The following is a 15,789-nucleotide window of genomic DNA, read 5'->3' as shown; positions in this document are numbered from 1 at the left end:
GGGCGCATCTGGGCTCCTGACGGCAGGGGAGGTGAGCACATCTGGGGAGCACTCCACATTTTTGCAATCTCTCTCCCTCCTGAGGATCACTGTCCCACGCTCACAGGCCTGGAAGCTGAGGTCCAGGGAGCGGTGTGGTCTACCCCGGTCACACGGGGATTCAGCAGCAAGGAACTCGGTGGGCTTGCTGCAACTGCACGGTGACGGTCCCTCCTGACCCTGTGCCGGAGAGGGGCCCCCGCTGAAGACAAGGAGATAAGATCAGCAGGCCCAGGCCCTCAACTGGGGCTTGTGAAAGGGGTTGCTGAAGGGGCTGCTGAAGGGGCTGTTTCGAGAGCAACCGGCGGCGGGCCGATGCGGCTGCTGTGGCAAGAGGCTGCGGAGGGCGTGGCGGCTGCGTTAGGCGGGGCGGGGCTCGGAGGGCAGGAGGCGGGGACACCCAGCAGGCACCGGGGCTGCTCCGAGGAAGGGATGGACACGTCCACCTGAGAAAGGGGCGAGCACAGGCAGGCTGCAGGGTGCAGCGGGGGTGACTGTGGGGCTGCGCGCTGAGGCGGGGGTGAGCGCTCTCCGGGCAGACCAGGATGGGGTCGGAGCAAAGGATGCGCTTGGCTCATCCAGTGGCGGAAACCAGGAGGGAAGGCCAAGCGGGGGTGCAGGCCTGGGCCCTGGGGGGAGCGCCGACTGGGGGCGTCCTACCCTTCAGATGCAGAAATGGAGGCCCAGCCACGGTGGTGCAGGCCGTGGCAGGGTGGGGTCCAAACCCAGGTGGGTCGGAGCCCACCGCCTCCCCTAAGGAAGCCACTGCTGACCAAGCCCATAGAAAGTCAGAATTTACACCCAGCACGTGGTGCAAACCTGCTACTGACACGCACTGAGGAAGCACGCAGAAGAGCGCTAAGCCCGAGGCAGGTCCTCAGCTCGCACGGAAGCCCGCTGCCCTCACGCCGTGGGCTGCTTCCCGGTGACATCGCACTGTGTCCCCCAGATGGCCCATGAGGCAGCACCTTAATTTTCACTGCTAGGCCCTGCTTCCACCATCACCTCACCTTCCCCTGCATCTTGGAGAGAGCTGGAGCAAGGGCGGGGGGACCGAATCATTGACCCCACATCATTCATCCCCTTGATCAACTTACTGAGCACCTACTGAATACTAGGCCTTGTGCTGGGGGCTGGGGAGATACGACAGTAAGGCAGACCCGGCTTCTGCCCTGTTGGAGGAGGAGAGGGGCCTTTCCTATGATGTAGCCCAAGTCCCATTTTAGGAATGTGGAAACTGAGGCTCAGAGAGGGGAAGTGACTCGCCCAAGACCATACAAATAGTTAGGGGCAGGACCAGGCGCAGCGCTCTTCTGAGGCACACCCAGCAAATATTCACTGAGCAACATCTGTGTTCTAGGCACTGCTCTGGGCCCTGGGAGAAATATATCAGTGAACTCGATAGCAAAGAGGATGGGGATGCAGTGAGCAGAAGAAAGAACGTCTCCATGTTGGTGAGGGGTAAAGTGGGGTGCTTCAGTGTCACAACTCCCCCCAAAACGAGAGGGAAGTCCCAGAGCTCCGCCTCAAGAGGCTGGGCTTCTGAGGCCCAGAGTTCCCCTCCCTCCCCCAGGACAGGCTATAAAAGTCCCTTCCCAGCTACTTCCACAGAAGAGCAGGAGGAGGTGAGAGGTCAGCTCAGCATCCTCTCTGGGTGAGAAGGCATTAGGGGACACCCACCCGTGTCATCGCTTACCCCCCTGTGGCTGGCGTCTCACTGCAGACATGAAGTTGCTCCTGGCCCTGGCTGGGATCCTAGCCACCCTCCTCCTGGCCCGGCTCTCTGAGGGCACCACCCCAGGTAATAGCCCCTTGGACAGCCAAGGAGGAGGGCAATGGAGGGGGAAGCGCTTGGGTCTGAGGGACCTGTGGCTGCCCTGGACCCTAAGCCTCCTTCCCTCTGAACAGCCTCCCCTAGGGTAGTGGAGACCTCGGTCCTCCAGAGCTGCATAAAAGAGGCCAAGTTGCTAGTGGATGCTGCCTACAATCAGACTGAGAGGAGGTGGGCCTGGGCCTGGGTCTGGGGACTGCATGGGCCTGGAAGGGTTGATGATGGGGGAGGGATGGACTCCAGCCAAGGTCATCTCACCCATCACCTGCCCCTGGGCACCTTGGGGCAGTGCCATGTCGGTAGAGAGCCTCCCTTCTATCCCTCCTTCTGTTTACACTGTGCTGACTGTCCTCTCCTCTTCTGGGCAGCATCAAGCAGCGCCTTCACAGTGGCTTGGCCAGCCCCATGGACCTCCTGTCCTACTTCAAACGACCGGCAGCGGCCACCAGGACTGTCGTTCAGGCTGCCGATTATATGCATGTGGCCTTGGGACTGCTGGAAGAGAAGTTACAACTCCAGGGGTCCAGATCCTTCAATGTCACTGGTACTGTGGAGTGGAAGGAAGCCAGGAGGGGCTTGCAGGGTGCACGCCTTGGGGTGTTGGGAGGGGAGAGGGGAAAGGGATGGGAGGCACAGGACAGACCGGCTCTAGAAGCAGCTAGAACCCTGCCCACTGTCCCACCCCCAGATGTGCTAACGGAATCCCAAATGCGGCTGCTGTCCCAGGCCAGTGGCTGTGCACCCCAGGATGAAGCCGAGAAGTGCAGTCAAAAAAGACACAAGTACCGAACCATCACTGGGAGATGCAACAACAGGTGGGTGCTGGGGCGGCACGTGACCTGGGGGGGGCGGTTCCCTCCTCTCCTCCCCAACCCTGCTGACCCCAGCCCACCCACCACTGCAGGAGGAGACCATGGCTGGGGGCCTCCAACCGGGCCCTGGCGCGCTGGCTGCCAGCCGAGTATGAGGACAGGCTGTCCCTCCCCTTCGGCTGGACCCCCGGCAAGAGGCGCAATGGCTTCCTCCTCCCCCTTGTGAGTCAGGGCTGAGGGGCTGGAGGACGTTCCATCTCTTCTAAACGTGGGGAGTAAAAGCACAGCCCGGAGTCGGACAGGGCTCGAACCTGGCTGTCCCACAGGCTGGCTGATGACTCTGGGCAAGGACTCCAGCTGAATCAGTTTCCTCAGCTGTAAAATGGCAGCAAAACCCACTTACTATTGCTGTTGTGACTATTAAATAAAGTCTGATAGAAACATCCATGTAGGATGCGATATATTAATGCTAGCCATTACAATATTGTTTTTTCCAAAAGAATTCATGTCAAAGTACCTTGCTAAATATAAGAAGCAATACATCTTAATGTAGTTCTATCTATTGACCTCAACTATTTCACATTTAACAATTTATCAGTCTTCTATTCATATGCCAAAATAACAATCTGTCATCTACCCATCTATCAACATCTATTTATCAATTTTTCTTCTGTTGATCTTTCCATCTATCCAATTCTCTATTTATTATCCGTCACCTAGCAACCAATCCTTGCATCTATCAATCAGTTCTACCATCTAATTATCCATTAGTCTATAAATTGATCTATCAGTTTCATCTATTTATCTCTCTGGAGAAGCTGGTGGGGTCTGAGCCAGCCAACCTGGCCCGTCCCCTTCCTGGAATTACTCCTGGAGTCCTCAGGAGCTGGGCTGGAGAGCATCCTTGTAGGAATGACAGCCACATAGGAAGTGGGACAAAGCAGGGGAGGGGAGGGGAGGGCAGGGGAGGAGGAGGGACTGTGTTAACGCCAGCAGGGGCAACCTGCCACCCCCTGAGTCCTGGGTTGGCTCTGACACCCTGCAGAGTCAGCGCCCTACACTGATCTGTCTCCCCACCAGGTCCGAGCTGTCTCCAACCAGATCGTGCGCTTCCCCAGCGAGAGGCTAACCACCGACCGGGGCCGGTCCCTCATGTTCATGCAGTGGGGCCAGTTCATTGACCACGACCTGGACTTCGTCCCTGAGTCCCCAGCCAGAGTGGCCTTCACTGAGGGCGTCGACTGTGAGAGGACCTGTGCCCAGCTGCCCCCCTGCTTCCCCATCAAGGTACTTACCCCCGACTCCCAGGCTCCTGATGTGGCCTCCACCTCTGGCCGAGAGCTGGGGCTGGGCATCTGGCACCTAGTACACCTGCCTTAAGGAGCTGCTTGTGACGCTGGAGTATCAGACAGAGACAAGATGCACAGTCCGGCACAGACGCCTGGTTCTGTGTGTGTTTGGGGGGGGGGCGGGCAACCTGCCAGGAGGTCCCGGTGCTGGCCTCACGGAAGGGGAAGAAGTTGAGACTAGCCTTGACCCCTGGGTCCCTTTCCAACAGGGGAAGCCTTTAGGGTCTCTTAGCTCTTGCCCTTCTCTCCCTCCTGGGGTGGTCTGAGGGCCCTGCAGTTCTCACCATTTCCTGGGATCGGGTTGTGAGCACGGTGCTCTCCTTCAGCTGAGAGGCAAGGATGGTGAGGGACACTAGGGAAGAAAAGATGGGCTCCAGGGAGCACAGCCTCTGCTGGGGACAGAGGGGACCCTCTGTGCACACACACACACACACACACACACACACACACACACATTCACTGGCCCCTACTGGGTAGGGCAGTGTTCTTGCGACATGACATGTGAGGGCCTCTGGCTGGCTCCTTCCTCAAGTTCCTCTGGGGAACTGTCCCCTATCTTCCTATTATACCTTTAGCTCTTGACTTTTATTTATTTATTTAATTTTTAACATCTTTATTGGCGTATAATTGCTTTACAATGGTGTGTTAGTTTCTGCTGTATAACAAAGTGAATCAGCTATACATATACATATATCCCCATATCTCCTCCCTCTTGCATCTCCCTCCCACCCTCCCTATCCCACCCCTCTAGGTGGTCACAAAGCACCGAGCTGATCTCCCTGTGCTATGCGGCTGCTTCCCACTACCTATCTATTTTACGTTTGGTAGTGTATATATGTCCATGCCACTCTCTCACTTCATCCCAGCTTACCCTTCCCCCTCCCTGTGTCCTCAAGTTCATTCTCTACATCTGCTTCTTTATTCCTGCCCTGCCGCTAGGTTCCTCAGAACCTTTTTTTTTTTTAAGATTCCATATATATGTGTTAGCATACGGTATTTGTTTTTCTCTTTCTGACTTACTTCACTCTGTATGACAGACTCTAGGTCCATCCACCTCACTACAAATAACTCAGTTTCATTTCTTTTCATGGCTGAGTAATATTCCATTGTATATATGTGTCACATCTTTATCCATTCATCTGTCGATGGACACTTATGTTGCTTCCCTGTCCCGGCTATTGTAAATAGAGCTGCAATGAACATTGTGGTACATGACTCCTTTTGAATTATGGTTTTCTCAGGGTATATGCCCCGTAGTGGGATTGTTGGGTTAGATGGTTCTGTTTTTAGTTTTTTAAGGAAACTCCATACTGTTCTCCATAGTGGCTGTATCAATTTACATTCCCACCAACAGTGCAAGAGGGTTCCCTTTTCTCCACACCCTCTCCAGCATTTATTGTTTGTAGATTTTTTGATGATGGCCATTTTGACTATTTCCTTACCCATATTAGGGAAGTTTTCAACTGTAATCTCTTCAAATACTTTCTCAGTCCCTTTTTTTTCCTCTTCTTCTTCTGGGACCCCTATAATTCGAATGTTGGTGCATTTAATGTTGTCCCAGAGCTCTCTGAGATTGTCCTCAATTCTTTTCATTCTTTTTTCTTTATTCTGCTCTGTGGTAGTTATTTCCACTATTTTATCTTCTAGGTTACTTATCCATTCTTCTGCTTCAGTTATTCTGCTATTGATCCCTTCTGGAGAATTTTTAATTTCATTTATTGTGTTGTTCATCACTGTTTGCTCTTTAGTTCTTCTAGGTCCTTGTTAAACGTTTCTTGTATTTGCTCCATTCTATTTCCAAGATTTTGCATCATCTTTACTATCATTACTCTGAATTCTTTTTCAGGTAGACTGCCTATTTCCTCTTCATTGTTTGGTCTGGTTTTTGCCTTGCTCCCTCATCTGCTGTGTGTTTCTCTGTCTTCTCGTTTTGCTTAATTTACAGTGTTTGGGGTCTCCTTTTCGCAGGCTGCAGGTTCATAGTTCCCATTGTTTTTGGTGTCTGTCCCCAGTGGCTAAGGTTGGTTCAGTGGGTTGTGTAGGCTTCCTGGTGGAGGGGACTATTGCCTGTGTTCTGGTGGATGAGGCTGGATCTTGTCTTTCTGGTGGGCAGGTCCACATCTGGTGGTGTGTTTTGGAGTGTCTGTGACCTTATTAAGATTTTAGGCAGCCTCTCTGCTAATGGGTGGGGTTGTGTTCCTGTCTTGCTAGCTGTTTGGCATAGGGTGTCCAGCACTGTAGCTTGCCTGTCATTGAGTGGAGCTGGGTCTTAGCATTGAGATGAGATCTCTGGGAGAGGTTTCACCGTTTGATATTATGTGGAGCCGGGAGGTCTCTGGTGGACCACTGTCCTGAACTCAGCTCTCCCACCTCAGAGGCACAGGCCTGACACCCAGCCAGAGCACCAAGACCCTGTCAGCCACATGGATCAGAAGAAAAGGGAGAAAAAAAGAAAGAAAAAGAAAGAAAGAAAGAGAGAAAGAAAATAAAGTTATTAAAATAAAAAAAATTATTAAAAATTAAAAAGATTCTTAAGTAATAAAAAAAAGAAAGAAGAGAGCAACAAACCAAAAAACAAATCTACCAATGATAACAAGCGCTTAAAACTATAGTAAAAACAACAACAGGGCTTCCCTGGTGGTGCAGTGGTTGAGAGTCCACCCGCCGATGCAGGGGACACGGGTTCGTGCCCCGGTCCGGGAAGATCCCACATGCCGCAGAGCGGCTGGGTCCGTGAGCCATGGCCGCTGGGCCTGCGCGTCCAGAGCCTGTGCTCCGCAACGGGAGAGGCCACAGCGGTGAGAGGCCCGCATACCGCAAAAAAAAAAAAACCAACAACAACAATAACTACCAAAAAAAAAAAAATAATAGAACCCTAGGACAAATGGTAAAAGCAAAGCTATACAGACAAACTCACACAAAGAAGCATACACATATACACTCACAAATAGAGAAAAAGGAAAAAAAATATATCTATATACATAAAAAAATGGAAGAGAGCAACTAAATCAATAAACAAATCTACCAATGATAATAAACTCTAAATACTAAAGTAAGATAAACATAAAACCAGAAATAGATTAGATGCAAAAAGCAAACCCCAAGTCTACAGTTGCTCCCAAAGTCCACCTCCTCAATTTGGGATGATTCGTTGTCTCTTCAGGTGTTCCACAGACGCAGGGTCCATCAAGTTGATTGCGGAGCTTTAATCCGCTGCTCCTGAGGCTGCTGGGAGAGATTCCCCTTTCTCTTCTTTGTTCGCACAGCTCCGGGGCTCAGCTTTGGAGTTGGCCCCACCTCTGCGTGCAGGTCTCCTGAGGGCATCTGTTCCCACTCAGACAGGATGGGGTTAAAGGAGCCGCTGATTCGGGGGCTCTGGCTCACTCAGGCCGGGGGGGGAGGGAGGGGCGTGGAGGCGGGCGAGCGTGCGTCGGCAGAGGCCGGCGTGACGTTGCACCAGCCTGAGGCGCGCCGTGCGTTCTCCCAGGGAAGTTGTCCCTGGATCCCGGGACCCTAGCAGTGGTGGGCTTCACAGGCTCCCCGTAAGGGAGGTGTGGGTAGTGACCTGCGCTCGCACACAGGCTTCTTGGTGGCGGCAGCAGCAGCCCCAGCGTCCCACGCCCGTCTCTGGGGTCCACGCCTTTAGCCGCGGCTCGCGCCCGTCTCTGGAGCTCCTTGAAGCAGCGCCCTGAATCCCCTCTCCTCACGCACCAGGAAACAAAGAGGGAAGGAAAAGCCTCTTGCCTCTTCGGCAGCTCCAGACTTTTCCCCGGACTCCCTCCCGGCCAGCCGTGGCGCACTAACTCCCTTCAGGCTGTGTTCACGCCGCCAGCGCGCTCTGACTGAAGCCCGAGCCTCAGCTCCCAGCCCCGCCCGCCCCGGCGGGTGAGGAGACGAGCCTCTCGGGCTGGTGAGTGGCGGTCGGCACCGGTCCTCTGTGCGGGAATCTCTCTGCTTTGCCCTCCGTACCCCTGTGGCTGCGGTCTCCTCCGCGGCTCCGAAGCTTTCCCCCTCCGCCACCCGCAGTCTCCGCCCGCGAAGGGGCTCCTAGTGTGTGGAAACCTTTCCTCCGTCACGGCTCCCTCCCACTGGTGCAGGTCCCGGCCCTATCCTTTTGTCTCTGTTTTTTCTTTTTTCTTTTGCCCTACCCAGGTACGTGGGGAGGTTCTTGCATTTTGGGAGGTCTGCGGTCTTCTGCCAGCGTTCAGTAGGTGTTCTGTAGGGGTTGTTCCGCGTGTAGAGGTATTTCTGGTGTATTTGTGGGGAGGAAGGTGATCTCCGCGTCTTACTCCTCCGCCATCTTGAAGGTCTCCCTAGCTCTTTTAAACCAAGCATAGGAAATGCCACCTCAATTTAGAGTTACATTACTCTATGTGCAGGTCTGTTTTCACTGAATTGCCGGCTTCCTGCAACCTGTCCTGGGTTTCCTCGACCATCACAGTCTCCGAGGCACCCGGCACAGAAAGGGGCTTAGGAAATGTCTGTTGAATTGAATGGAATGAAAGGAGCACAAGCCTCATGTCAGGAGAACTAGGTTCTAATCCCTCCTCTCCCGCTAACGAGTTGTCACTTCCCCTCTCTGAGCCTCCGTTTCCCCACCTGTAAAATGAGGATCTAAGGCCTCGTCCATTTCTAACCTTTCATGCCTCTATGACACAACGTGCTAAGGATGCTCAGATGACCTGGTGAGCAGCGTGAGTCTGGATGAGTCAAGGAGGGCTTCCTGGAAAAAGAGAGTTTTAAGAGCAAGGTTTTGAAGCAGGTGGGGGATGACCAGGAGGAGTGAGCTTGCTCGGGAGGGGCCCCAGGGTCACTGGCTCCTCTTCCACCTCAGATTCCGCCCAATGACCCCCGCATCACGAACCAGCGTGACTGCATCCCTTTCTTCCGCTCGGCACCCTCGTGCCCCCAAAACAAGAACAAAGTCCGCAACCAGATCAACGCGCTCACCTCCTTCGTGGACGCCAGCGTGGTGTACGGCAGCGAGGACCCCTTGGCCATGAAGCTGCGCAACCTGACCAACCAGCTGGGGCTGCTGGCCGTCAACACCCGCTTCCATGACAACGGCCGGGCCCTGCTGCCCTTTGACAACCTGCACGATGACCCCTGCCTGCTCACCAACCGCACCGCGAACATCCCCTGCTTTTTGGCAGGTCAGACTGGGAGGACGGAGGGAGGAAACAGCCAGTCCCTGGGTTCCGGGTTGGGAAAGCCCCGTGGGACTCGATGGGGGTGCACGGCTTCAGACCTCAATATTAGGCACACAGATCTGTGCATCGTCATCCCAGAATCAGTAAGTTGGCAGGAGTCCCTTTGTGAACCCGGTGTGTGGCTGGAGATCACCACTTGACTCTCTTTGGTGATTAGGGGCTCTCACCCCCTCTGCTGTTCATCTGGTGCCCCGCTGACTGCAGAAAGCCCCTCCCCCCCATTTTGATCCACTGCCCATCTGTTGCTCTTCATCATGCTTCTAGAACCTCGGAGAAAAAGCTCTATCTTTCACACAGTAATAGCCTCTTTAATAACCTGAAAGTCGCTTTCACTGCCGCCTAACTGTTTTTTCTTCTCTGGGCTAAATCCTCTTAGAATCTTCCGTTTCCCCCCCTGCTCTTGCTAGAGACGGTCACCTGGTACCTTCTTCTGGATGCATAACCTGAACTCTCCTGGGGGTCTTTGCCCCTGCCCCCCATGCTGGTTATCATAATGATGGTCATCGCTTCTGCTTATTTAATATGTTTAAATGTGCCATGTCTAATCCTTACAGCAGCCCTGAAAGGGGAGCATTATTAGCACCCTCGTTTTGCAGATGAGACACTCAGGGAAGAGAACTAACGCGCTCCAGAGCAGAGTGTCAGATGGCAGAGTCCGCAGTGAGGACTTAAGTCAGTGTAGTGGCCAGGTCTGGGCTCTTTCCACGCTGCTCCACCACCTCCTTTGCAGGGCGTCAGCTGCAGCCCCTTTTCTAAGAATTGTGTTTCTTGGCTCCTGGCAAGAGCGGCATGTGCCTTCACCAGAGGTTTACTTAAGAGTAGATTGAATAAGACCACACACAAGGGCTTAGTTCAGAGCCAGCAGATGACTGTGTGTAAGGCCACCTTCAGGAGCGTACCTTCCTTCCCGGCCTCTAGGAGAAGGTCTGGCTACAGGAACAGGCTCTGCCCAAACTTCCTTCTTTCTCCTTCCATGGGGCTCCCTGGGGAGAGCAGCATGGCACCAAGCCCAAAGCTGGGGAGAGGTCCAGCCCCCGGAAGAGAAGGATGCAACCCACAGGACAGGTTCCTAGGGTCACCCAGGACCCTCCACCAGCTGTGGATCTGGTAATCCTGCAGAGCAGAATCATTAGGCAAAAGGGTTCCCGCCCAAGACCAGCAGCTGCCCTGTGTCACCTCACGCGAACTCATTCCAGTAACTTAGGGACCCGAGACGCCATTGTCCTCCCACTCCTGGCCCATTGTGTTTGTCAGTGGAGCCTCACAGCACAGCTGAGGAGATGGAGGCCCAGTGAGGGCCAGGAATTGGGCCCAGGTCATAGAATCCCACCACCTCTTTCTAGTCCCCAGAGCTCTGTCTGCCTTAGCAGAAAGACATTGCTCTGGGAAGGACTATGGTGACTCTGAACCTGGGGTTTTCAAGGTGACAGCCGGTCAACCGAAACCCCGAAACTGGCAGCCATGCACACCCTCTTTATGCGAGAGCACAACCGGCTGGCAACTGAGCTGAGACACCTGAATCCTCAGTGGACCGGATACAAGCTGTACCAGGAGGCTCGGAAGATCGTGGGGGCCCTGGTCCAGGTAGGGGGCCCTGGGTCCCAGCATCCCTTAGAAGGCAATCTGGCATGAGAAGCCATCCTGGGGGATGTGCCCCAAGTCAGCTAGGTCTGGGTGATCGGAAGTGTTCTTGAGATCTGACCTGTATCCCCAACACTGCCGCTAACTCTCTCTGTGACCCCGTTCATGTCACCCAGCCTCTCCGGGCCTCAGTATCTCCATCAGACAATGGGAGATGAACATCGCCACATTTGACATACTGCCAATAAAGAATCAGTATGTCTGAGCAGCACTTGGAAAAGCAGAAGGTCTGTCCAAAGGCAGGGGAGTGGGGTGGGTGGCCACTAAGGTAACGTTCCTCCTCCATCTTTTCTTCCAGATCATCACCTACCGGGACTTTCTGCCCTTGGTTCTGGGAAAGGCCAGGGCCAGGAAAACCCTGGGGCCCTACCAGGGGTACTGCTCCAATGTAGACCCCCGTGTGGCCAACGTCTTCACGCTGGCCTTCCGCTTCGGCCACACCATGATCCAGCCCTTCATGTTCCGCCTGGACAGCCAGTACCGGGCCTCAGCACCCTACTCACGGGTCCCACTCAGCTCCGCCTTCTTCGCCAGCTGGCGAATCGTGCACGAAGGTGACCAGGTTTTCCAGAGGCGGACAGGGTGAGGGGGTAGGGCCCAGCTTAGTGCCGGAGGCCAGGCTACTGCTGATCATCTCCCCAAGCGAGTGAAAACAAGGCAGGTGCCGCCAAGACCTTCAGTCACGGGCCTCCCATCCCCTCCAGGATTAGAGGATTTCTAAAAGGGGAGGAGACTGGTGGTTGTGGCCCTGAAAGGAGCTTGCCTTCCACTCCTTCTCGGAGAAGTGGGGGTGATTGCTTTTCTTGCCGGCTCCAGCTCCCTTCATGCCCACCCAGGCCACCGTTTCCTGATACAAACATTATAGAATGTAAGCGACTGGCTTGTCCAGCTCTCAGCTAGCTTGGCATCATGTGATGACCCTAGGGGCTTCCAAAAGGCTGCTCCAATCTGTGTTGCTCATGTTCCCCGCCACCAGGTGGCATCGACCCCATCCTCCGAGGCCTCATGGCCACCCCTGCCAAGCTGAACCGTCAAGATTCCATGATCGTGGATGAGCTCCGAGACCGGCTGTTTCAGCAAGTGAGAAGGATCGGGCTGGACCTGGCAGCTCTCAACATGCAGCGCAGCCGGGACCATGGCCTCCCAGGTGAGGGGGCTGCCCGCCCCTTCCCAGGCTTCCCCAGAGCAGGGTTGCTGGTGATGGCTGGTTGGGGGGAGGGTTCAGAGAAGACCCTTGGCGCCTCCTTTCTGACTGGGACTGTCTACAGGATGCGCCGAGGCTGATGCAACAAAGCATCCCTGAGACCTCCTTGTTGCTGTTCTGCCACATCTTCTCCATCCTCCATAGGGTCTCTAGCTTTAGGGTCACAACAGGACCAGGACTTGGACACAGGAGCTGAACAGAGGAGATCAGGACTTTCCAAATAGAGAAAAACAATGGCTTTAAAAGGCAGGGAAGCGCTGCTCCATGCCCCATCACCCTGGCAAGATCCAGGGAGGCAGTTCCAGGGATACAGAAACTGGCTCTTGGCTCTAATTGGGCAAAGAGCCTGAGAGGCAGGGAACAGGCGGAGTAAAAGACAGACTCTGCCTTGGTTGCTGGCGAGGCCACAGAAAGGCTTCATCTCAGGAAATAAGACAACGTAGGCACTTTGCTAGGATCTTTAATGGATGTTAACTCTTTTAGTCCTCCCAATGACCTTGAAAAGCAGCTGTGACAGACATTTTTATAAATGAGAAAATAAACTCAGAGACATCTAGTAATTGGCCCAAGCCCACATAACTAGGAAGTAGTTTCAAAATTTCTCCTTTCGCCCCCCTGTTCAATCCACGATGTTAGGGGAAGGCTTTGGCCACAGCCTCACTCATCTCTCCCTCTCCCCATCTCCTACTTCCCTGTCTAAACACAACCCGAAGCCGCATCTGCCTCTGCTCATTTTTGGCCATGAATAATAAATGGTGGGCAATTTCTACTGCACCTAACACAGCCCCTGGCTGGCACACAGCAGGCACTCAAGAACCTGAGTTTCTTTCCTTCCCTACGCTTGGGTGGTCCTGACAGCTAGTGTGGTGGGTGCCCCCTGCTGGAGATCTGATATCGCTAGCTGCCCAAGCTGCCACACAGTGAGTTTCTGTACCCTCTAACTGTCCCAGAAATAGTGTCCTAATCCCAGCTCTTGCAGTCTCCTCCAATCGCTTCCCAAATTTGGAATTGGAAGGCCTGGTCTGAACTCCACTTAATGGTGGGGTGACCTTGGAAAAGTCACAGTTGCTCAAGCTCAGCGAATGTCCATTGATAACATTGGGATTACAAAGTACCTCACAAAAACGTGAGGATCCTGAGAGATATCCACACAGCAGTGCTCAGTAATGGTGAAACATTATATGGTTTTCCTTTGTTCAGCTTGGGGGATGGTGTTTGGGAGTTGTAGTTCAATGGACAACGTTGGGCTGGTGTTTCTTTGAGTCCTGGCAAAGCTATCTTCCTCCTATCTTAATGGTCCCCATCATATCACGTGACTTGTCCTGGTGTGGGATCCTGATGGCTGAGAAATCAGTATGGTCTTTGTTAGTTTCTGAGTAGGTGAAAAAATTTTTTTAATTTTAGTTAAAATTTTTAATTTTAAATTATAGAGATATAATTAACATATCACAAAATTTACCAATGTAAAGTATATAATTCAATGATTTTAGTATATTTAGAGTTGTGCATCATATCTAATACCAGAACATTTTCATTACTCACAAAAGAAACCTAGTAATAATAGTCACTCCCCATCCCCACTCCAGCCCGACAACTACTAATCTTCTATCTCTACATATTTGCCTATTCTGGACCTTTCATATAAATGGAATCATATAGCATGTGGTCCTCTTCTGAGTGGATTAATTTTATCCATGTTCTTCATTTCTTGGTTCATTCGCTCATTTATTCATTCGGGCATTCTACAAATCTGAGTCTTTTCTGTTCTAGGTAATGTCTTACTTGTGCCTGATTAATGCCACGATAATATCACTGTGATTGTGAGCGTTGGGTTACGACAGCTTCTTACATGAGGACACACTCCTCAGTGTGTGCACAAAGCATGGTTGTCTGCTCGCACTGAAAGTTAAGAGGGCAGTGGTGTGGTCTTTGGAAGGTTCAAGGCCGCTTCTGCCAGCAGGGATTTTGTTCTGCCCAGTATTGCCTGACCACAGAGCTCCCTCAGGAGAAATCGCAGCAAGCAGAAGCTAATGGGAATCCGCAGGAGTAAGACTAAACCGCTCCTGTCCCCTTTCCCTACAGGGTACAATGCTTGGAGGCGCTTCTGCAGGCTCTCCCAGCCCCGGAATCTGGCACAGCTTAGCCAGGTTCTGAAAAACCAGGGTTTGGCGAGGAAGTTCCTGAATCTCTACGGAACACCTGCCAACATTGACATCTGGATTGGGGCCATCGCAGAGCCTCTTTTGCCAGGGGCCCGAGTGGGGCCTCTTCTGGCTTGTCTTTTTGAGAACCAGTTCAGAAGAGCCCGGAATGGAGACAGGTAAGTGCCCCTACCCTAAAGGGACCAGCCCCAGAGGCAGGGCAGAAAAGCATTAGAATTTCAAGGCTCAGCAATGAGAGAAAGTACTCTTTTTAGCTTCCTCTCTTCCAAGTACACAGGATCTGAGACCAGGAGCTCCTCCCTGGAGAGCGTGGTAAGAGGCAGAGAGCGCACTTGCCTGAGTCGGAGGCGCCTTTAGCTCAGGAGAGAGACTTCGCAGCCTCACTGTTCCAGGCTTAAGGATCCCAGAAAACATGGGCACAAAGGCTAAATCTGGTTTCCCTCCAATAAGCTTGTGGTTTAAGACTTATTTGGATTTGGCATTTACCTGGGTTCAAATCCAGTCCTGGCTACTTAAATTACTGTGCAATTAATACTGGGCAATTTACTAGACTGCTGAACTTGTTTCTTCCTTTATAAAATGGGAATCATACCTATTTTGCAGGGATTTTGGAGAATTGAATGAAATAGCGTATGTAAAGTACCTCACACACAGCAGGTGCTCATTCCTGTTCATCCCTGCCAAACTTCACCCACATCTCTCCACTGTCTTGGTAGGTTCTGGTGGGAGAAACAGGGTGTTTTCACCAAGAGACAGCGCAAGGCCCTGAGGCACATTTCCTTGTCTCGAATTGTGTGTGACAACACTGGTATCACCACCGTTCCGAGGGACATCTTCAGGGCCAACGTCTACCCCCAGGACTTTGTGTCCTGCACCTGCATCCCCCGCCTGAACCTGTCAGCCTGGAAAGGCAGATGAGGCTTCTGCAAGTAAGGGGGACCTCCTGCAACATCCCTGGGCTGGGCCAGGCCCTCACATCCTTCCCTGGACAGGACAGCTGAGTCCTCTCAGGCCCCTAAGCAGAAACAACAGAACTTGTCTCTAGCAACAGATCACGCTTTCACAGTGGCTTCCCCGTATGCTAGCCTCTGGGCTGATAGTTAATCCCAGGGCCCAGGACTTTGAGGGGGCAATTAAGAAGTATCCAACTAGCCTCAGCTCGGTCATCAACACCCTAAGAACAGCTCAATCTCTGGACAACCAGCAAGTTCCTCACTTGCCCACTTGTGCTGCTTCCACAGGAGTCCATCCCAAGCCTCCGACCTTGGAGACAAGGAAACCTGGGGAGGACCACAAGGCTACCTCCTCCCCTGGAGCAACTGCTTCCTGCTGATGCTTTTGCTGGCTATAGCTCAGAGCTGGTTCTCTGGCTGGGAGTGACGGCCAGGGCCCCCAGCAGCAATGAACCCCCCTGCCATGCGAGCCTCTTATGTATCAGGTCACATGTCAGCTCCAGGTGCAAGCGCTCGTGAGCTAAGCAAGGGGGTCCTGAGGCCCAGGCAAGAAGAGTCATCTTCATCTCCAGCCACTTTCATCTGTTT

The 15,789-nt window shown here is 53.0% G+C and overlaps 1 protein-coding gene across 1 annotated transcript; it reads left to right on the top strand.

Moving 5' to 3' along the window:
• Window positions 1-1,749: 1,749 nt before the first annotated feature.
• On the top strand, window positions 1,750-15,166 carry EPX (eosinophil peroxidase; the record flags this gene model as incomplete). The annotated part of the gene is made up of 12 exons (XM_079725796.1): window positions 1,750-1,840; window positions 1,948-2,041; window positions 2,239-2,414; window positions 2,559-2,685; window positions 2,775-2,904; window positions 3,763-3,969; window positions 8,866-9,184; window positions 10,665-10,825; window positions 11,181-11,436; window positions 11,859-12,029; window positions 14,169-14,406; window positions 14,965-15,166. Exons 1-12 carry the CDS (start codon window positions 1,765-1,767, stop codon window positions 15,164-15,166), a joined length of 2,157 nt encoding a protein of 718 aa, XP_079581922.1. The 5' UTR covers window positions 1,750-1,764.
• Between the last annotated feature and the right edge of the window lie 623 nt (window positions 15,167-15,789).

The sequence above is a fragment of the Hyperoodon ampullatus genome (genome assembly GCF_949752795.1).
Source record: "Hyperoodon ampullatus genome assembly, chromosome: 19".
NCBI lineage: Eukaryota > Metazoa > Chordata > Mammalia > Artiodactyla > Ziphiidae > Hyperoodon > Hyperoodon ampullatus.
Note: the sequence above shows the minus strand (reverse complement) of the source record. Positions and strands in the feature narration are given on the sequence as shown.